The sequence below is a fragment of the Pelodiscus sinensis genome, chromosome 3 (assembly GCF_052426305.1).
Source record: "Pelodiscus sinensis isolate ZL-2025 chromosome 3, ASM5242630v1, whole genome shotgun sequence".
Classification (NCBI taxonomy): domain Eukaryota; kingdom Metazoa; phylum Chordata; order Testudines; family Trionychidae; genus Pelodiscus; species Pelodiscus sinensis.
Window position 1 is genome coordinate 184,228,147 of NC_143054.1, and position 22,788 is coordinate 184,250,934.

Below are 22,788 nucleotides of genomic sequence, written 5' to 3' on the forward strand. Positions count from 1 at the left end.
CACTGGCAATGACTCCTGGGGAGGCAGGAGTCTCTGGGTGCTGCTGCCCCTGCATATTCCCTCTGCCCCCGGAGCCTCATCTGCCACCCCGGAGAAATTTAAATTGCCCCGGGGTACCCCACCATCAGCACAGTGTGATTAGAGCACCTTCTTGCCCCCCACTTATCCTGGCAGCCAGCATGTGCATCCCTATGGCCGAGGTCTCTGTGTCGTGCACGGTTCTAACCCAGTGGTGTGCAATCCATGGGTTGCAACCCCCAAGGGGGTTGTAGATGTCTTCCTGGGGGGCCACCAATGGCTGGGCCCAGTCCTCAGCCAGCCAGATCTAAGTACCACGCTGCTCAAATTATCAAAGGGGTCATGACACAAGTAAATGGGGGTCATGGTTGAAAAAAGGTTGTGCACCACCCAGGCTACGTCTACACAAGCGCGATCTTGTGCCAGAGATATGCAAATAAGGCTAAGCGTGGAATATCACCGAGCCTTATTTGCATACCTAATGAGCTGCCATTTTTGTGGAAGAGGCTCTTGTGCTAGACGGAGCGGTCTACACTGCCCCTTTTTGAGCAAGAAAAAGCCTCTTGCGCAATGCCGTTATTCCTGAAAATAATCAGCGTCGCAGCATTGCGCAAGAGGGTTTTTCTTGCGCAAGAAGGGGCTGTGTAGACTGCTCCTTCTAGCGCAAGAGCCTCTTCCGCAAAATGGCGGCTCATTCGGTATGTAAATGAGGCTCGGTGATATTCCACGCTTAGCCTCATTTGCATATCTCTGGCACAAGATCATGCCAGTGTAGACATAGCCCCAGTGTTTCTCAACCAGTGGTACGAGTACCCTTAGGGGTACTTTAGAAAAGTCTGGGGGGGGGGGGGAGGGGGCGTCAACACAACTGAAATGTGGAGAAAACTGAATCTTTGTTTTAAGTTGTACTGCACTTTATTATTTTTGTACTTTTTACACCAAAAAATTCCCCTCCCACCATTAAGTTGTTTAAACAAATGTGTTGCAAGGGTAGAAAAAAAAAGGTGTGTCTGAAACCTGTAGGTAGTGGGGTACCCTAGATATGTATGGTCTTGGGGAAAGGGGTAGTTGTACAAACAGGGCTGAGACACACTGGCCTAGCCGGCCTGCGGGCTCTCAAATCTCCCCAAGGCGGGGCCAGAGCCCACGTGGCGCGCGACCTGAGCTTGCAGGCGCTGCCCAGCCTCACCCCGAGCCCCTGGGGACACCTCGGGAGCGAGCGAGGGGAGGCGGAGCGACCGGGAAGGGGCGGGGCCAGGAGGGCAGCTACGTAGGAGCCTCTCTGTGAGCCGCGGGGTGCCAACCGGAAGTGCTGCCCCTCCCCCCGGAAAGGGTAAAGGAAGCCGCTTTCTGAGCTCCCCCCCCCCCCTCCATCCGGCCAGCACGCGCGTCGCCTCAGCCCCTCCAGACTGCGGGGCTACTGGATCCCGCTCCCCCCTCCCTCCGGAACGGCACCGAACCCCGCCCTCGCCGAGTGTGATTGGCCACCTGCCCAAGGCCCGCTCTTACCGCGCTCCCCCCGCGGCTCTCGGGCGCCCAACCCCCACCCGCAAGGCCCCGCCCTTTTGCCCTCGTAAGGAGCTTTGCCGGATTGTCCCGCGTCACTCTGACACCTTCCCGCAAGGAGACCTTCCTCCTCGGATTGGCTCTAGCTCCAGAAGCCCCGCCTTCCCACGTTTTCTTTTCCCTGATTGGCCACGACGCCAGCGCCGAGCTTCTATTGGCTTCTCGCACAGTCACTCTGGCTGGCGTCGCGCCGCTCCCCGCGTACAGGTTGCGCAGTTCTACCGGCGCCTTTTTCACGCGTCATCGTTCTGCGCCCAGCTCAGGGCAGCTCTTCCGGCCGCATCCCCGAGCCCAGCGCCCTGGCTCCCGTCGCGCGCGGCAAGTCCCAGAGTCGTTTGGCGCCCGGGGAGTTCGCGAGACACCGCTGGGCTGAGGGAGCGGCCAGAGCTTCGCCTCAGCGGAGCAGCGCTTCGTAGCCCCCTGCGGCTGGGAAACGCGCCGCGAGTCCCGCGTAGGGAAACGCCTCAGGCCTGGCTTCCCAGGTAGCCGCGCTAGCCTGGGGGGGGTCCGGTGGCACCTTAAAGACTAGTGATTAGACTGTGGCAATAAGCGTGACTGGCAGGCGTGGGCCGCCGCCTCACCGCACGCTCCCATCCCCAGGCTGCATTGTGCCCTGGAATGCCCCAGCTGTAGCGGTTTGGAAACCAGTTCCCAGTGTTTTAGGGAGGCAGCCGTGTGGGTCTGTTTTAGCAAAAAGAGTGAGGAATCCTGAGGGGCCTCTAGGGATGTTAAATTTAGTTTAATCAACTAATTAACTGGTTGATAAGCAGGGGAGTTGTAGTGGGGTTAGTTCCTGGCCTCGCTGCAGCTCTGCCTCTTAAATATATTTAGAGTGGGAGGGTGGGGGAGACACTCCTAAGATTTTGGAAAGGGGTCGAGGGCCACACTCTTCCATGGTATTAATGGAGGAGATGTGGGGTCTGGGCTGGAGGTAAGGAGCAGAAGGGAGGCTGGGATAAAGGATTGGGGTACAGCAGGAGAATGGCATCTGAGAGGGAGTTTGGGTGAAGGTGGTTGTGAACTGGGTCAGGGAACTGGGTGCAGGCTTTTGGGATGTGACCTAGGATAGGAGGGGATTGTGTTCTCCAGCAGGAGATGAGGTGCCAGATCTGGGAGGGGGTATGGGTGAATGTGGAGTAGAGGGGCAAGAGTGTGGGGCAGAGAGTTGGGGAAGGAAGGGACTGCGGTGCTAGAGGCAGGTTCTCACCAGAAGTCTTACCAGCCTGCCTGCAGAGCTAAAGGCTTGCAGAGCTTAAAATGTTTGCCTGCTCCACCATGTGCTTGATTGAGTGAGCAGGAGGGTTGTGCTTCATTGTTGCCTGTTATTCAAATAGGCAGCTCCCATTGGCCAGTGTCTGTGCAGAAACTTGACAATGAGATTGTGTTGGGGGTCTGAATCTTCCCTTTTCCCCTCCAGACTTAACAGAGAAAGTGCCCCGCAGCTGCATTTCTGAGCTGTGTGGGGGGCTGCAGGGCAAGTAGGGGAGCCTGCCTGGGGCTCCCCACTGCCTCTGTGGTCTGGATCCGGTGGCTTGGCAGGCCAGATGCAGCCTGCGGGCCGTGTTTTGCCCAGCCCTGATTAAGAGCTATGTCTGGGGAGTCCCCAGCCACCTTGCTCTTTATTCCTCTTTATAAGAAGCAGTAGCGTGGGGTGGCAAGTGAGAGCCACTCTGCGAAGAGAGCCAGTCTAAAAGAGGTAGCAGTCTGGGAGAGGGGGGGCAGGTGGAGCCAGTGCTTGTGGCTTGTGGCAGGTGGAGCCAGTGCTGATACAGAGGCAGCAGAGGTGGGTAATGCATGTAGTTGACAGGATTAATGGATTAAATCCGTCTTATTAGTTAATTGTGTAGTTGTCTTCAGGTTGACATCCCTAAAAACAACCTTAAATGTGCTGGATACCTGAGGGGAAAAAAAATAAGTTTATTAAAACATGCTTGCATTTAAAACTAACTGATATATGAAACAAAGTAGTTAGGGAAACAAAATAATTGTTTCTGGTTACCAGATGCTTCAAGATTTTAGAACTAGTAAATTGTATCCTCACACCTCTCTCACCTCATTTTTATTTATGGATTGGAAAAGGAAAACAATTGTTCCTGCTTTTTTCAAATCTCACTGGTTTTTTCAATTTTGAATTAACTTGTCATTAAAATGAACTAGTTGAATAAACTGAATTGAAGGAAGAACCTGCAGGAGAGACTACTGCTTTCAAAAGATGACTTAGCACTTCAGCAGGCTCTGGTTCCATGCACTTAGCCAGTGACTTCCACTAGTTCAGTGGGTTGACATTCTTTAAAACTTTTGGCACCAAATATCTTTGAATATTTTTGTTTAATTTAAATTACTTCAATAGATTGTAATAAGTTTAGGCGATATGATTGACATAATTTCAAATCTAATTTAAATAGGTTAATTTTTTAAAAGAAAAATATTTAATTTACATTAAAAACCACTTTAAATAAAACATCAGATTTTTTTATTTCAAAGAATTGATTTTTCCAGCCTTGTTTTCTTGCCAGACTAGCTGTCCTTCAATTTTGTGATTATTTGGAGAATGGGAAGGTTTTTTCAAATTAGCATATTGGGTTAGTTACTGGAGGACAACCTTTTTAGCTGAGATTTAAAAGCCAGTGTCTTGTGTATTGTGTGTTGCCATTAAAGCATTTGTCACATGTTTCATGAATAATTTTGCCTCCATGTACTTAGCCAAAATATCGCTGCTCCTTTTTACTGTATTGGGTACCATGTGTAGAATACAAACTTTCTTCTATCCCAGAAGTGGCTGTCTTTAGTCACTGTTAGATTTTTTTTGGGGGGGGGGGGACCTTGTATTCTATTGAGATTATTGTTATACAGTAAACTTCTGATAATCCGGCACCTTTAGGACCCAGAGGGTGCCGGATTATCAGATATGCTGGACTATCAGAAGGGGGGGCTATGAGGGGTCTGGGGTGGGGTGGGGGGATGCTACCCCAGACCCCTTCATAGCCCCCCCTTCCGATAGTCCAGCTCTGCCCCAGGAGTCCCTGGTTCAGCCGCTGCTGGTCAGTTTCAGCAGCTGCTGAATCAGGGATGTCAGCAACAGAGCAGCTGGGGACGGGGTACTGCTGGGTTGGTCCCACAGCGCCGCTCCTCGGCACTACTGGACCAACCCGGCAGCACCCCAGCTTCTCTGCCCCGGGTGTCCCCAAGTCAGCTGCTGCTGAAACTGATCAGCAGCTGACTCCAGGAAGCCCGGGGCAGAGCAGCTCTGCCTCTGGCTTTCTGGAGTCAGCTGCTGGTCAATTTCAGCAGCGGCTGAATCAGGGACAGCTGGGGTGCTGCCGAGTTGGTCCCGCAGCCCCAAGGGGCAGCGCTACGGGACCTACCTGGCAGCACTCCAGCTTTCTGCCCCCGGATTCCCTGATTCAGCCACTGGTCAGTTTTAGCAGTGGCTGAATTGGGGAAGCTGGGGGCAGAGAAGCTCTAATGGTCTGGCTGCCCGGAGCACTTCCGGGTTCCTGATGGTGTCAGACCATCAGATGCTGGACCATTGGAGTTTTACTGTACCACCTTTAAAGTATTATCATGCATTCAGCCACAAGTTATTCTTACAGCAATATTACGGCCCCATTTATCCAAGACCTGTTTGCCAGAAATGCTGACTTATTCAAATCTATTCCTCCTCTGCACTCTGAACAAGCCAGATGAATTGCTTACCCGTTAATTGAAGAGTTGGATAGTTTGGAGACTAATCTAACTGAATGTTTTATTGGCCCTGTAATGTTTTGGAAAAATGGGATTGCTGTGCTTAACTAACAGAAAATAGGATTGAAAATTGGCAAATCCAGACAAACCTATACAGCAAAAATCCAGGGCAGGAACTATTTAATTCTGTGATAAGTTTCTGCTTGTTGTAAAAGTGGTTGTGTATTTTGATCTTTGAGGTAATTGTGTTTGTGGTTGAATAACTGAAACTTAAGGACAGGCTTGCCCCTAGGTATATGGAGTCATCTATGTACTATTATTTCCCCTTCAGCGTCATCTGTCCTGTAGGTGTGAATGTACAGCCTTGCATGTTGATTTTGGCCAAGACACCTCCCTCCGCATGTTTCCCCCTTTAAACAAAACAATTTTGTGAAGTATGTAAGTTTTTTCTTGTATATTTAATGTCATCAAAAGCATTTAATCTGTTAACTGCTGCCTTACTGCTGACCTGTGCCAGCACTAACATATCCTGCATAGAGATTAGTTACACTGAAATAACAATCTAGTGAAAAGAGAGAGTCCCCAAACAGCAGGAGTAGGAACTTGCGAGTTCCTGTTGCAGTGAACAGAAAACAGGCAAGTTCAACAAATCCCTTTCCATGTTGAGGCAGGGGAGCAAGCTTATCCTGTCAGTGGAGGGTACTGTGGAGGTGTTAATGTGCAGCTTTAGTCCAATATGGAGTTAAATTCAATTGTTTGTAGTTTTTCTCTCTGTGCTGCTTGACAAGGTCAACTAAATCATGTGTGATTTCATAGTATAATTAGGTCACACCGTTTTTGGTATGTGGGAATACCAGCATTAGGAAAAAGTATTTTTGGTCTTTGTCATCTTGTCTCCTGTCCTTTTGGACCAGTTGGTGATATGGAGAAGTCTGCATTGGTGCCGCTTTTAATACAGGTATTTTTATCTAAGGTAACTGCAATAATGTAATCCTAGCCAGGTTTAATTAGTTTCCATCCTGAACTTCTGAGTCTTTATGAGTTTGTTCAGTCATTTCAAGCCCTGTTTCCACCCACTGTTGTTTTTTTGTATGAGAAAATAATTTCAGTAAAACCCCTTTTCCTTCTGAGGAGATGGGAGAATTCTCTCACACTTAAATGAAGGAGTGTAAGCACTTATTGACTCTGCAGTCTCCTAAGAGATATCTGAAGAGGAATGGGGAAGGAGGATGGAAGAAAGGAAGGGGTTTAAAATGGATGGTATAGCCCAATGTTTGCATGGCACCTTTGTAGCCAGTATTGCAAGGTATTTATGTGCCAGATATTTTAAACATTCGTATGCTCCGTTATGCTTTGGCCCTTAGTCCAGAAGACATACTTCCATGCTGATGATGCTTGTTTAAAAATGCATTAATTTATGACTAAATTCCTTGGGTGGGGGAGGGGGGGAAGAACTGTATATGTCTGACTCTGTTTTATCCACATTCTGCCATATATTTCATGTTATAGTTTGTTTTAAGAACACTTTCATGGCAGATTTGACAAAACACAAAGAAAGTATCAATGTGAGATTTCTAACTATAGCTGCAGCATTCAGCCCAAGGTTTAAGAATCTGAAGTGCCTTCAAAATTTGAGAAGGGATGAGATGTAGAGCATTCTTTCAGAAGTCTGAAAAGAGCAACTCTGATACAGAAACTGCAGAACCTGAACCACTCAAAAAGAAAATCAATCTGGTGGTGACATCTGACTCATGATGATGAAAATGAATGTGTCTGTGTGCACTGCTTTGGATTGTTATTGAGCAGAGCCTGTCATCGTCATAGACACATCATCAGAATGGTGGGTGAAGCATGAAGACACATGAATCTTTAGTGCATCTGGTATGTAAATATCTTGTGACACCAGGTGCAACAGTGCCTATTCTCACTGCTAGTCCTCCTTTGTCCTCCAGGGAGAGACTGCTTCTGCCATGCTCAGCTGCCCTTTTTATATGGGCCAGCCTGGCTTTGATTGACTGTTCCAATAAGCTTTCTCCCTATTGGCTAGCTCAGTAAGCCCCCTTCCAATTGACTAGGTGTACAACAGCCTCCCCCTGGCTGCTTTAACCCTTATTATGCCTGTCTGGAACCGCACTACATGGGCCACTGTGCATTAATCCATGTGTACCACCTCAACCTTCCTCCCACGTGAACCCAGAAGGACTTAATGAATAAAAAGAAACCTCTCTCTTACATTCACAATCTTGCCAAGAAAAGGGAAAGATGAAAGCTTTCCTCTAAAACGGGTGGGGAGCCTAAGGCCCGGGGGCCGAATATGACCCGCAGCCCACCTGGCTCAGAGCCCCCTGTTTACCTGGCTCAGGGCCCCCCTCCAGCATTGGGGAGCTTTCACTGGCACTCCAGTCCGCCACCACCTCTCCATGGGGCTGGAGCTCACACAGTCTACTATCTTGGCCTTCTTAGGCTCTCATGTGTGGGTTGGGAATGTCGGGAGTGTATTTCTTTTCAGTCGGGCCAAATCAGTGAGGTTTTTTGGTTTTTTTGCTTTTCACTTGTGTGCGATCACCGACTGATTTTTCTGAGGTTGAGTTGCCCCCAACCCAAAAAAGGTTTCCCACACCTGCTCTAAAACAAACTCCAGGGACTTCACAGCTGGCTGTTGTTACTTTGTCTTTTCTTTTGGTTTTGTGTGTTGTTGTTCATAGATTACACTTACAAAATGCAGCTTCTCAAACTGATGTGCCGGTACTATTTTCAAAATGTGGTCAAGATATTTCTATTCCTTCCCTAAGCCCTTGTACCCTCACTCTCCAAAAATCCTCTTTTCTTGTTTGCCTGATAGTATCGCTTGATTATAATTGTTACTTTTTGTTACTAATTGTTTCACATTGTTACTTTTTTTCCCCCTTGATCATCTTTATTTCTACTACGCTATTATTATTTTCAGGACACCTTGTTTCAAGTACAGTTCTATACACAAAGGCAGGAGCAGCAAAAAGACTATTTCCCTGACAGTAGTAGAGCTGCCTTGGAAGCCAGTGAGGAATCCCTAGCCTAGGACAAACTTCAGAATTCCACAGTATGTTACCAGAGAGCAATTAATAGTATCTATTTAGAGCCCAGTCAAGTCTCTGATGTAACAGTTGCATGGTCTACTTTCCAGTTCTTGCAAAACAGAGCCCTGTGGGTCCAAGACAGGATCCTTCAAAATGTCAATCTGACATCCTTTCAAGGTAGAGCAAGGCAATGGCTTGATAGAAAGTTGCTCTGGGGATGAATCAGGATTTTGTGAAGAAGAAAGTTGTCAGCAGAATCCCTGCTTCATCCAGTTGAAAGGCATATAATGAATGAGGCATGAGACTGAAGGAAGATAAAAGATAGAGATTCTCTACATTTTAGTCAGGAGGAGAGGATGGAAGAGGATAAAGTATGGGCCAGATCAGACGTAAAACATTCACATAAAGAATCTGACACATCAGAAAAGGGCAGACAAATAAATAGTGAGAAGTTTTTAAAGTGATTGTATACAAATGCTAGAAGTTTAAAAAATAAGATGGGTGAACTGGAGTGCCTCATAGTAAAGGAGGATACTGATATAATAGGCATCACAGAGACCTGGTGGAGTGAGGACAATCAATGGGACACAATCATTGCGGGGTACAAAATATATTGGAAGGACAGAACAGGTCGTGCGGATGGGGGAGTGGCACTATATGTGAAAGAAAATTTAGAATCAAATGAAGTAAAAATCTTAAATGAATCAACATGTTCCATAGAATTTCTATGGATAGTAATTCCCTGCTCTACTAACAATATAACAGTAGGCATCTCTTATCGATCACCTGACCAGGACAGTAATAGTGACTATGAAATGCTAAGGGAGATTAGAGAGGCCATCAAAATAAAGAACTCAATAATAGTGGGGGATTTCAACTATCCCCATATTGATTGGGTACATGTCCCCTCAGGACGAGATGCAGAGACAAAATTTCTTGATACCTTAAATGACTGCTTCTTGGAGCAGCTGGTACAGGAACCCACAAGGGGAGAGGCCATTCTTGATTTAGTCCTAAATGGAGCACAGGATCTGGTTCAAGAGGTAACTATAACAGGACCTCTTGGAAATAGTGACCATAATATAATAATATTTAACATTCCTGTGGTGGGAAGAACACCTCAGCAGCCCAACACTGTGGCATTTAATTTCAAAAAGGGGAACTATGCAAAAATGAGGAGGTTAGTTAAACAGAAATGAAAAGGTACAGTGACTAAAGTAAAATCCCCGCAAGCTGCATGGACGCTTTTCAAAGACACCATAATAGAGGCCCAACTTAAATGTATATCCCAAATTAAAAAACATAGTGGAAGAAGTAAAAAGAGCCACCGTGACTTAACCATGTAAAAGAAGCAGTGAGAGATGAAAAAGGCATCTTTTAAAAAGTGAAAGTCAGATCTTAAGGGGGTTAATAGAAAAGAGCATAAACACTGCCAAATTAAGTGTAATAAGAAAAGCCAAAAAGGAGTTTGAAGAACAGCTAGCCAAAAACTCAAAAGGTAAATAACATGTTTTTAAGTACATCAGAAGCAGGAAGGCTGCTAAACAGCTAGTGGGGCCTCTGGACGATCGAGATGCAAAAGGAGCACTTAAAAACAATAAAGTCATTGCGGAGAAATTTAATGAATTCTTTGCTTCAGTCTTCATGGCTGAGAATATTAGGGAGATTCCCAAACCTGACCCGTCCTTTGTAGGTGACAAATCTGAGGATTTGTCACAGATTGAAGTGTCATTAGAGGAGGTTTTAGAATTAATTGATAAACTTAACAGTAACAAGTCCCCAGGACCACATGGCATTCACCCAAGAGTTCCGAAAGAACTCAAATGTGAAACTGCGGAACTATTAACTATGGTTTGTAACCTATCCTTTAAATCAGCTTCTGTACCCAACGACTGGAAGATAGCTAATGTAACATCAATATTTAAAAAGGGCTCTAGAGGCGATCCCAGCAATTACAGACTGGTAAGTCTAACGTCAGTACTGGGCATATTAGTTGAAACAATAGTAAGGAATAAAATTGTCCGACACATAGAAGAACATAAATTGCTGGGCAAAAGTCAACATGGCTTCTGTAAAGGGAAATCATGTCTTACTAATCTATTGGAGTTCTTTGAAGGGGTCAAACATGTGGACAAGGGGGATCGAGTAGATATAGTGTACTTAGATTTCCAGAAAGCCTTTGACTTTCACCAAAGACTCTTACGTAAATTAAGTTGTCATGGGATAAGAGGGAAGATCCTTTCATGGACTGAGAAATGGCTAAAAGACAGGAAACAAAGGGTTGGAATAAATGGTACCGTATTTTCAGGCGTATAGGGCGACTGGGCGTATAAGACGACCCCCTATCTTTTTAATTAAAAGATAGGGTTTCATCTTATATCCCAGCGCCCCTCCGCCTCCTTTGCTCCCGGTGTCCCTGGTCTGCTGGAGATGGTCCCCAGCAGACCAGAGGCACCGGGAGCAAAGCCGCCAGGAGCGCCTGGGCTTCCCCCCCCCCCAGCCCCTCCGCGGCTTTGAAAGCCTCGGGGAAGCCGGTGGGGGGGGCATCCCAGGCGCGCATGGGCTGCCCCCCCCCCCCCCCGCTGGAGCCCCTCCGCGGCTTTGAAAGCCTCGGGGGAAGCCGGCGGGGGGGCATCCCAGGCGCGCATGGGCTGCCCCCCCGCCGGAGCCCCTCCGCGGCTTTGAAAGCCTCGGGGGAAGCCGGCGGGGGGGCATCCCAGGCGCGCATGGGCTGCCCGCCCGCCGGAGCCCCTCCGCGGCTTTGAAAGCCTCGGGGGAAGCCTCCCAGGCGCGGCTAATTTAGCTACAGCTAATCAGGGAAGAGATCTTGGATTCGTCGTGGATAGTTTTCTGAAGACGTCCACGCAGTGTGCAGCAGCAGTCAGAAAAGCAAACAGGATGTTAGGAATCATTAAAAAAGGGATAGAGAATAAGATGGAGAATGTCTTATTTCTCTTATATAAATCCATGGTACGCCCACATCTTGTATACTGTGTAGAGATGTGTTCTCCTCCTCTCAAAAAAGATACACTGGCATTAGAAAAGGTTCAGAGAAGGGCAACTAAAATGATTAGGGGTTTGGAACAGGTCCCATATGAGGAGAGATTAGAGACTGGGACTTTTCAGCCTGGAAAAGAGGAGACTAAGGGGGGATAAGATAGAGGTATATAAAATCATGAGTGGTGTGGAGAAAGTGACTAAGGAAAAGTTATTTACTTGTTCCCATAATATAAGAACTGGGGGCCACCAAAAGAAACTAATGGGCAGCAGGTTTAAAACAAATAAAAGGAAGTTCTTCTTCACGCAGCGCATAGTCAATCTGTGGAACTCCTTGCCTGAGGAGGTTGTGAAGGCTAGGACTATAACAGGGTTTAAAAGAGAACTAGATAAATTCAAGGAGGTTAAGTCCATTAATGGCTATTAGCCAGTATGGGTTAGGAATGGTGTCCCTAACCTCTGTTTGTCAGATGATGGAGATAGATGGCAGAAGAGAGATCACTTGATCATTACCTGTTCAATTAATTCCCTCTAGGACAGCTGGCATTGGCCACTGTCGGCAGACAGGGTACTGGGCTGGATGGACCTTTGGTCTGACCCAGTATGGCCATTCTTATGTTCTTATGGTGTCATGGTTAGACAGTTGACTGCTGACTTGGAGAATTGGATTGTATTCCTGCTTATGTCAGAGTTCCTGTATGAATTTAAATCAGATTTTCCCACAGCAGAGCTGTCCCAGCCATAGGATGGTTGGGGAAGCTACTGGAGGTCCCACACTTTAAGGTGCCTTGCAGCAGAGCCCCAACTGTCCTATTGATGGCATAGTCCCCCATATTGACATTAGCCCATGGGATCCAGGAAGGCCTTTGGGATTACCTGCAGCGGGGAGGGGACTGGTATGGGCCAGCAGCAGGGGTCGAGTTCCCCTGCACTGGAGAGAGTAAAACGGGTTTAGGCCAGGCAGGGTGCTCTACTTCCTGCCACTGTGGTGAAGCAGAGCAGCCCACTTTGAAGATTGGTGGCAGAGCTCCACTTCCCCAGCTCCTACTGCCATGGTGACTGCAGGTTGCTACCTTGCACCAGACCCTTCTCGCCCAGATAATCTCCTGGGTCATGTATCCAGGAAAGGAGTGCAGTGAGGTAGGAGGGGGCAGAAAGGGGTGTGATAAAGTGTCAGTGGAGGCAGAGTAGGGGCAGGAAGAGGTGGGCAGGCCTTAGAGCAGGAGGAGGTTGCCCTGGGTCCTGCGCCCCCTTAAGTACAATCCTGGCTTACAGTTTTGGCTTTCACAGCTCCTAAATTGTTTTTCTCATTTTTTGTGAACCTAACTTGAGCCCTTGGAATCTGATAAGACCTTTGAAATAATGAAGTCTTGGGCATCTCAGATTGGGTATCCAAAGTTAGTGAAACCTTTGACCTTAATCTTTATGTGCCCGAGTCCCCAACTGTAATAATAGCTTTCATCTCACAAGTCTTGTGAAAATACATTAATATATATTTGTGAAGTGCTTGGATACTAGAGTGATGAGCACCAAAGAAATGCCAAGACAAAGAAAGTTAACAATTCTGTAATCAGAGCAGTATGTGCAATAAGTAAGGAAAAGTTTGTCGTCATTGAAAATACTGAGCAGAAAACAAAACATTTTGTAACTGTTCATTACATGAGCACCATCCATTCTGTAAACTGAATGAGCAGGGGGTGCTTTAGAAGAAATAATACAAGACCATGTAATTAAAGACTATCATAATACATATGCACAAGGGGACTGAATTAAAGTGAACAGATGAACTTAACTGGGCCTTATACATTGGAACAATTGTTCATGAATAATTCAGCTTGTGAAGATATAGTTTCAGTAATGATTATAGCTGCTCAAAACATGTTATTTCTATTTGGTGTGAGAAATTTTGACATTCCAAAATTTTTTATTCCAAACTGGAAAGAGAACAAATGTATAAAATAATTTAAAATAATTTGTTTTGAAAAAGATGTGTGAAAAATACTAAATTTGGTTTGGGATTTTGGAATTTGATCTCATATTTTATATATTATGTATTACAGTGAAATGGGGAGGGGGAGTGATACAATAAAATAGAAAACAAAATTCTGAAACAACTTCAAATTTTTCCAAAATAAAAAGTTGCCAAAAGGCATTTTTTCCCTTCGGTTTCTCATTTTCAGGAAATGTTGAAAATTCTACAGTTTAGTGAAATTTTTCAGTTTAGCTAAAATAGGGGTTTTTTTGTTTTTTGTTTTTTTTTTAAATCAGAAAAAGCTAAGCGCAAATTTTCTGACTAGCTTTAGTGATGATTTCATGGTATCTGTGCTTCCCCTAGTTCTGTGGTGAGACGGCAGGAGCTAAAATGCTGCAGAAGGCCTATGTCTATGTGAAGGCCTATGTCTATGTGAGACATTCCCGCTTTACTTTTGCAAAATAGTTGATGCAGCCCAGCAGCTGTGCAGGAAAGGGAGTTGTAGGTGTAGCTGTTCACTCACTATTTGCAAAATGATTAAAAGGTACCTTCCTTTGTTATTTAAACAGGCAAATAGTTCTTTCCATTATTGTGTGTCAGACTACAGAGCCAATATTTGGTGTGGTATAAAGATGTGATGTTAAAACTGATATTCACGATGGCCCTTCATGCTATTCTGATGCTATTCTGTACTACATTAAGGGCAGCACTGCAGGTAGGCCAGTCAAGTGCAGCATGCTGTACCAGCAAGACATTTCTAGCTGGTTCATTGAACTGCAAAGACACTGTACCATCTCCAGTCCTTTCACAGAGCTGCCTTTCCTTTGGCTCTGTCTGAACGCAGCCCCACAGGAAAACAGGGCTGGGGCAACGGAGAGGCTGGGAAAGTTATGGCAGCTGGCATTCTGCTCCTTCCCCTTCTGCCTGCACCTTCTAGTGAGGACAGTAGCAAAACCCCCAGCTCTGTCCTCTTTCAGGACTGCTGGAGGAGATGCAGCTGTATAGAAGGGCAGGGGGAAAGGCTGGGGCTTTTTCTGTTGGCAGGGCCAGTGGGGAAAGTAGCAGAATTTTGAGCAGCTCCTTCAGCTGTTGTATCGGTACCCCTTTCACTCAGGTAACATGGGAGGGGGAGGGGAAAAGCCTGAGGGCCCTGGATGGGGGACAGGGCAGAGTCCCATAGAGGTTCATATGTGTAGCTCACATGGCCACCCCTTTAGCTAGTGCTCCCCCACCTCGGTACCAGTAAAATGGATTTTACTTGCACCACTTATTAAGGGTAGATACTTGAAAGTACCATATGATTAGCTATATAACCGTTGACATTACTTCTGCAATGGAACCAATTGACTACACACCTGCTAATTGAATAATTAATGAATTCACTCCCCCACCCCGTTTCAAAATACAATTCTGCTATGACTAAGTATTTATTGAAAATGGTAATTGTTTCTTTGTAGATGGAGATGGCAGAGGAGGATAATAGTGGAGAAGAATACCCAAATGAAATCCATGATTATCTGTCGGCATTTGAAAAATCTCTTGGTGCTGTAGATGAGATGCTGAAGACTATGATGTCTGTTTCTAGGAGTGAGCTTCTTCAAAAGGTAAAGAACAGTCACCTCCCTTTTCTTGTTGTTTTGAATTACAGCAGCATTTCGGAACCCAATCAGGCTTGGGGCCCACCTGTGCTAGGCATTATGCAGACAGATGGTCCCTGCCCCAGAGAATTAGTATTTAAATTAACCTTTTACGTTTATAGAACACTGCTCATCCCAAAGTGCTACGCAAGATACACATACAAAAATAACCCAGTAGGGTGATTTAGGCCAAGGATGTAAAGGCTTATCCCCTTCATAGGATCTTTAATATCCTCAAGAGTAGAGAGAGGAACTATATTTCTGTGGTTTTATGTGAAAGACCTTCACCCAGTAAACTCAGTTGTTCTCAGTTTATGTATTTAGGAAGAATGGAAGGAGGAGTTGACACTGGAATTAGGACTTTTGGTTCCAAGAAGTCTAGGTATGCAGAACTTAATGCTTAGTCTGCTTCCCGCAATATCAAACGCAGGTCTAAGGTATCCTAGAAAACATTTTTTTTCAGCATGTGGTGCAAGGTGTACTGCCAGAGGACTTCATACAAGCATCTATATATTTTTAATGCTTAAAACTGAATTTGTAATTTCTTTCTTTAGGGCAAAAAAAGCTCATGCATAAGGAGTCTTGTTCGTCCTCTAAGAAGTCCTAACGTAAATAAATAATGAAGAAATTACTCTTAACAGCAGCAGTCTTTTGACAGTAGCCACGTTAGAATTGGTGATCTGTACGATGATATCAGAGTTCCTGGAAATCCTATAGTACTATAACAATAAATTGACTTTGACAATCAAAAAATAAATCTCATTACGCATTTCTTCTCCCCTCAATGTACAGCCTAAAGTGTTCCAACAAGTCTTGAACACATCTAATGTGTACAGTGTTCATGTTTATTAGTTCTCTGTGGCATATTAACCTTCCATTACAGCTTCACATGGATTTTAGTAATTTTTTCTTGCATTCTAAAATTCTTTGCTGTTTTATGTGGGGGCTAGGTAGAGTTATTTTGAGAAATCCTGGAGATGAAATGTGAGCTTTATCCTGAGAACTGAATGTAGCAGGTGCTCAGTACCTCTTAACAACCATCCCATTCATCTTTTATAATCTGTGACATTAAATGATAAAAAGTGAATACAGTAATTCCTTATTTAACACTACAGATATGTTTCAGAAAATGATCGTGTTAAGTGAAAACGTGTTACGTGAGGTCAATTTTCCCATTGAAAATAATGGAAAAGGTGCGGGTTGCATTTCAAGAGGTGGTGTCTGTTAGGACTGGGACACAAGATTGGGGGATAAAGGAGACTGGGTTACAGCAGGGAGGGGAGGTGTTTGGCTCTGGGGAAAGGAAGGGAGGAGAGGGGAGAGGGATTGAGTTGGGAGTATGCCCCTGTGGTGGGTGTGTCAGTACCCGCACTGCGTCTGGCGAGGGGGGTTCGGAGGGGAACGGTGTAGCGAGCAGCTAACCCTCCACCGTTTTGCAGGGAGGTGGGGGAAGCCCCACACAGCTGCCGGCGATGTGACGGCTGGGGAAATCGTGTTATTCCGGGGACGGTTGTGTAATTCAAAAAACGTTCCCTAAAAAAAATCGTGCTATCGTGAAAACATGTTAATTGGGCCCATGTAAAATGAGGAATTACTGTACATATACAATGGGGAATAATCCTGCAAAGAGAGATTTAGACAATTTAGCATGGTCTACATGCTGTTCTTGTTTGATGTAACTATTTCCATTGTGAGTGTGATAGCTCTACTGAAATTAAACTAGTACAACCCTAAGTTATATCGGTATACAGGTGCTTTATACTAGTATAGCTTATTTCCCTTCCCTTATGGAAATAAGCCATCCTGGTATAATACACTATATTAATTTAACTTACCCAGTAAATTAGAGCAGTAAATTTTTTAGTGTAGGCGAGCCCCTGAAACATATTTTCCACCTCCAGTTTCTATGATTAAAGTTCTCTTGGTGGCTCAATTGCCTGCATTAACAGCATGGAATTGATTGAAAAACCATGCACCATTGGTTCTTTGGCACAAATATATTCTTATGGAATTGTACTGTGTATATTACTGAAAGCTACTATAAGTTAAAAACAATACAACAGCAAATGATGGTGGTTTTTGTTTTTGTTTTTAGTTGGACCCTCTTGAACAAGCAAAATTGGATTTGGTTTCTGCATATACATTAAATTCAATGTTTTGGGGTAAGTATGCTGGAGGAGGTTAAGAGAAAGAGGCTTGGGGGCCATTTTAATACTTTTTTATGGCTGCAAATTTTAAATCATATTCTGCAGTCCGATATCTATCCAATATTCTTTGTTGTTCTAAGAACTGAAGTTTGCTATTTTCCTTAAATTAGGGTAAGTGATGCTGAAATTCTAAATTAAAATGTGTAATTACATAGGCTAGCAACAGATATGTAAATAAGGATTTGGGTTATTTTGGCAGCCTTTTCTTTCCTTTTCAGTTAACCATATTAGATTACTAGAATACTTGAATAGAATATTTTTAAATTAGATATATAAACAGAGCAGGTAAGCTCTAATCCTGCAAATGATCATATGTGGATCTTTGTGTATTGCCTGTTGTAAGACTGGGACCTTAATTATTCCTTCCCTCATGTTCAAGAGAACACTTTTTTTTTTCTTGCAGTATACCTGGCCACTCAAGGAATCAATCCCAAGGAACATCCAGTGAAACAAGAGCTGGTAAGAATCCCTTATCAAATGCATTAGTAATCTTTACTGTATATTTTAGAAATGTGCATCTGTCTGTCTGACTGTCCATTTGCGAGTCTATATGTTCAAGAACTCCTCCTAAATGGTAAGAGCTAGGACCACCAAATTTGATGTGTGGCTTCCTTATATCATATCTTAAAGCAAGATAAGGGTTTGGTTGTGCCTGGAATTTGATTTTCTCTTGAAAATGGAAAGGGAGAGGTATAGTAGGAGAGACCGTTATACTGTAGAATGATCACAGGGGAGCAGCAAGGAACCAGAAAGGGGACTGAGACAGCTATAACCCCATTGGGCCATCAGAGGGCAGGGGTAGAAAAAGGGACAGCTACCTACTATAGATTTCAGAGAGTTTGTCTATTTGTGTGTCTGTCCCTCGCTGGGGGACATGCACCTCCCCCCCCCCCCCCGCTGTGCCTGTGCAGCAGCTAGGGACAGGTGCTTCTCACGTGGCCTCAAGATGCCACGGTGAGAGAGGGCTGGGGTTGTCCTCTCTCTCTAGGCAGCCTGCTACTGAACCCCCTCATCCCCATCCCAGAGCAATTATTTAAATTAAGAAAAATAAAATGTATTGAGTTAAGGGCCCTCACTACTGGGTAAATCTTCTAGTTATTACATCGTTTAAAATTTGCATTTAGAAACATAATTTCAGTATCCATGCACTGATGTGTAGTGTATACATGGCATTATATAACTGTTGATACAAGCTGCTTTCCTTGCCAAATTTAAGAAAGTCATGGTATCTTTAGTTCAAAACAGTATCGTCCATGGAAAGCAAAGTTGTCAAGGCTGGTAACATTGGAAAAGCAAAATAAGATAAATGGTGTCATCCTCTTCTCCCACCTTTTGTTTGAGAATTGGACTCTGAGCAGACCAGCTTTTCACTGTATCTGTTGAACAGAAAAATGTTACATGCCTAATAATAATTTATAGTTTCCAGTACAGTGTTTTTCCTATAAATACTTGGAATGATGTTAATCTCCGAGGCTCCCTTTTCTTTCTCTTGTATGACTAAAAGTATAGTGTGGTTGATTTACTAGCAAAGACGGGAAAAATGCCCCCCCTTTTTCCTGTTCCTCCATTAATTCATTTTCTCAGCAGTAAAGAATCCAGTTCAGCAACAAAGCTAAAAGCTTTTTTGGCACCAATTGTATGTGTACTGTCCAGTAATTCTGCATTAGTGACATATTTACAACCTATAATAAATCTTTTTGGTTTGTCTTTATTCCATTTAAATACATGAGTATGGTATATAAGGTCTGCTATCTTGGAAATTCTGCTGACTTAAAAAAATCAAATCATTTAGCTTGGAAAAAAAATAGAAATAATATTACTAATACTAACGTTAAAAATAGAAATAATTATGGCCATTTGAAATGCCCATGTTAACAACAGATTGGTGCTATATGAATATCTTTTACTTGTGTACATTATTATGTATGCTCATCCAGTCTCTTTTTACAAATAACAATGAGAATCAATAAATATTTCTTTTGTCAAGAATTAATGTGATATTCTTATCGCTCACATGAAAAGGGCAATCAGAAACAGTTACTCTCCCACCATTTGTTTTGTTTACTAGAACTCTGCTCAGCATGTACTTATAGGCAATACGCAGGGATTCAAATGATATTAATGAAACTCTAATTCCAGCTGTCAGAGTTCATTTCCCCTGTCACTTTGTTGAGATGTTTCTGTCAACTTCTTTTTTCCCTTGCTGATATATGTAAGGATGCCATCTGTTCTGATTAGCAATCTCAATCGTGCTAGAGAAATATTATAGTGCACTATAAATGCATACCCGGTACAGCTTAACTAGTTAAAGCTACATCTTTTACCTGGAAAGGTTGGCTAATGTTTTCGAAGATCAGTTTGAAACGTGGGTTCTGATCATCCTTGTAAAACTGGTAAATTTAGTTATCTGACTTTAGGTACGCAAGATAGAAAATGTGGGCTATGTGCGTATGTTGATATATGCAGGGCTTGACAAACTAGGCAATCTATTCGCCTCTGGCGAGTAGATTTTAGCCCAGCGGGGCCATGCACTTGACAAGCCCTGGATATATGTGTTATCTATGTACAAAAATGCATGTATTTTATTTATTTAATATCTATAATTTAGGGAATATGTAAAGTGCTACCTAAGGGCTGTTCATTAACTAGTTTTCTAAGGTCTCACTGTATACCTGTGGGAGAGCTGGCAATTGAATTAGGTGTCTTAAATCCCACAGGACCATCCTTTCTCTCTGTTTGTATAAGATACACATCACAGAATAATCAAGAGTTTCTTTTAAAAAAAAAAAAAGTCATGCTTTTTTTGGTATGATTGGTCAGATTAATAGGTTGGTGACATTTTGAATTTCAGCAGATATATATTTTATATTTATATAAAGCACGTATGGCTTAATTTTGCAGACTTTACTTAGGCAAAATTCCTATCAACTTCTGTGGGTGTATAACCTTTTTAAGGGTTGGAAGAGTAGGTCCATAGGTTGTAACTTGTAATACCATTAGGCAAAATGCTATAGGAATGAGGACCATACATATACCTGTATACAAAAATATGTTTGAAATTATATCACTTACAGCCTCATACACTTCCCAGTATAATTACCATGTGTTGCAGAAAATCTGCTAAAAGCAGTCTTGAGTTTGCAAAGAATCCACTAGCGTTCAAACAGAGATGAAATATTTTATTCTGCTGCATGTTGTGGAATGCATGATGTTCCATATGCTTTGTTCTTACTGATTTGTATTTTAATAGTACTTCACAGAATAATATCAGTTGTGCTTTTCATTTGGTATCTTTCAGGAGAGAATAAGAACGTATATGAACAGGGTCAAAGAAATAACAGACAAGAAAATGGCATCTAAACTAGATAAAGGAGCTGCAGCAAGATTTGTAAGAAATGCATTATGGGAACCAGCTCCTGAAAATGAACGTAAAGTGAAAACTTCAGCTAAGTCAAAAAAGAGAAAAGTGAACTAGTTTTTTATATTCCTTTAGGTTTTATTTATGTTTGTTAGGTAGGGACATAACTAGACAATTTTTTTAATTGTGTTTTGTATATCTTTTGCATCACAAATGATGAATCAAAACAACAATTTGGTGACTATATATTTAGTTAACACCTAAACTGTAGTCCCTGGTTATACAGCGTGTATTGAAATCAATACCCATGTATATCTGAAAGTAAAAATTGTCCTTGGAGATTAGTTTGTCTTGTTAAAAGAGAACAAATTAATAATTTTTCCAACTCTTTATTATAATGTGCTAATTCATTATTTGCTTCTAATTTTGGGGTCATTCTGACTGGAACTGTTTTCTTAGTTATTACTAAGTTTAATCTCTGAATGTTCAGACAGTCACAAAGCAATGGATATCTAGTCTGTGTGTATTGTTTACATAGGAGCTACTTGGTTGCAAGTACATCTGTGTATGTAATGCTCAGTTTATAGAGCATAATATCCTTTGTATTAAATAAACACAACTCTTTTTTCAGTCTCTCAACTTGAATTAAGTGCTGTTTATGGCCGTTTAATGTTTTCATGGCCTTTAAATATGGATGAGAGCTTAATGCTGGCACTGCAAGATGGACAGGCTAATAAGGATAGGGTATTGTGGGAATGGGGGGGGGGGTTCACCGTTTGCTGTTCCCTTGGATTTTGAGTATGGAAGGTATTCTCTTCTGGAAAGTATTGAAATTCTAGTCAAATACCATGTTTTAAATATGCCTTGATTAATTTGTGCTCTTTTATCAGGGAGTGGGTGTGGTACTTAACTTGTTGAGAACCTGTTCATGTTTCAGTACACTGCAAGCTCACAAATTAATACAAGTTTTTGGTGGAGGTGGTTTGCAAACAGTAGCTGTGTGGAGGATGGAGTAAATGCCTGTGATTAGGAGTACTCTGATTTGAAAGGTATAAGTACTGGCATCAGCGATTGGATGAATAGAAGTGAGTGTCTCTACCTCCTGTCAAATGGAAAACCCAGTATGAGATACTGGGTTAAATTTGCTATTGCCATGCACTTTGTACAATTAAGGCCTCAATCCTGCACTTTACAAAGTACAGATATTAGCAGCATTCCTGCACGCAGTCCATTGACTTAAGTGGCTGTTTTTGGCCATAAGGGTGACAGCTCTCATGCTGTACATTTCAGGATTTGGGGCCTCAAAGTAGGGTGGAGTGGGTGTAAAATTATTTCAAATCAGAATGAATAGCATTTTACACTTTTAATCAGTGTAAATAGCAATGCAAGGGTAGTGCAATGGTGAATTGGGCTAACAGTCTGAGTCACCTCCTGTAATTTGAATTATATCTTACCTGCTGATGTGAATGAGCTAGATTCTACTGAATTGTTAATTTGGAGTTAATATGTTGAATTTCTATTTTAAACATCATTGAAAGCTAGTGGATGATACTGAAAGGTATTTATTATTCTCATAGTGATAGAGATGCAGCCGTGTTAGTCTGATGTAGCTGAAACAAAAGACAGAACTATGTAGCACTTTAAAGACTAATTTTAAAGTGCTACATAGTTCTGTCTTTTATTATTCTCATAGTTATTCTGAAGAATTATACCACCATGTGCTTACATACAGTCTAGACTTATAATGAAATGTTGTAGCTAATGCTGCATTAATAAAAACATTTACCTTTAAAAATACATTTCTGAATGGTCAACGATAAACTGGCTAGCTGTGTTTATTCACAAATGCTAATAGTTTTGTATCTTTAGAAAATGACTCTGTAAATGTTGTGATAATGAATAAACAAGCCTTATTAAATATGTAAATATCTTGTACATATTTCTGGAATACGTGCTACTATTAGTTCTAACAAATGGTTTTACTCCTCCAAATGCTCATTCATCGGCATAACTTTATGGCCACAAGTAGTCTAATTGATTGCCCATGGGGCCATTCACATGAGTTATTTATGTTAAAGCTGCATAAGTGTTTGCTGAATCAGGGCCAAAATAAGAGTACTCACAATATACCTGTTTCCACAGCATATGTATAATTAAAGACTGTCATATGACTCATCTTTGGCCTTAGCTTTTTACCATTTTTAATCTTAAAATATTTTTACAACTATACAAATTGATAGTGTAAATAAGTGGTCCAGGCTGTTTGTGATAGTAAATTCTCCCCACCCCACAC

The 22,788-nt window shown here is 42.9% G+C and overlaps 1 protein-coding gene across 1 annotated transcript; it reads left to right on the top strand.

The window, feature by feature from the left end:
- Positions 1-1,577: 1,577 nt before the first annotated feature.
- Positions 1,578-22,421, top strand: C1D (C1D nuclear receptor corepressor). The gene is made up of 5 exons (XM_075925566.2): positions 1,578-2,066; positions 14,751-14,897; positions 17,026-17,092; positions 17,541-17,596; positions 20,436-22,421. Exons 2-5 carry the CDS (start codon positions 14,751-14,753, stop codon positions 20,610-20,612), a joined length of 447 nt encoding a protein of 148 aa, XP_075781681.2. The 5' UTR covers positions 1,578-2,066; the 3' UTR covers positions 20,613-22,421.
- The last annotated feature ends 367 nt before the right edge of the window (positions 22,422-22,788 follow it).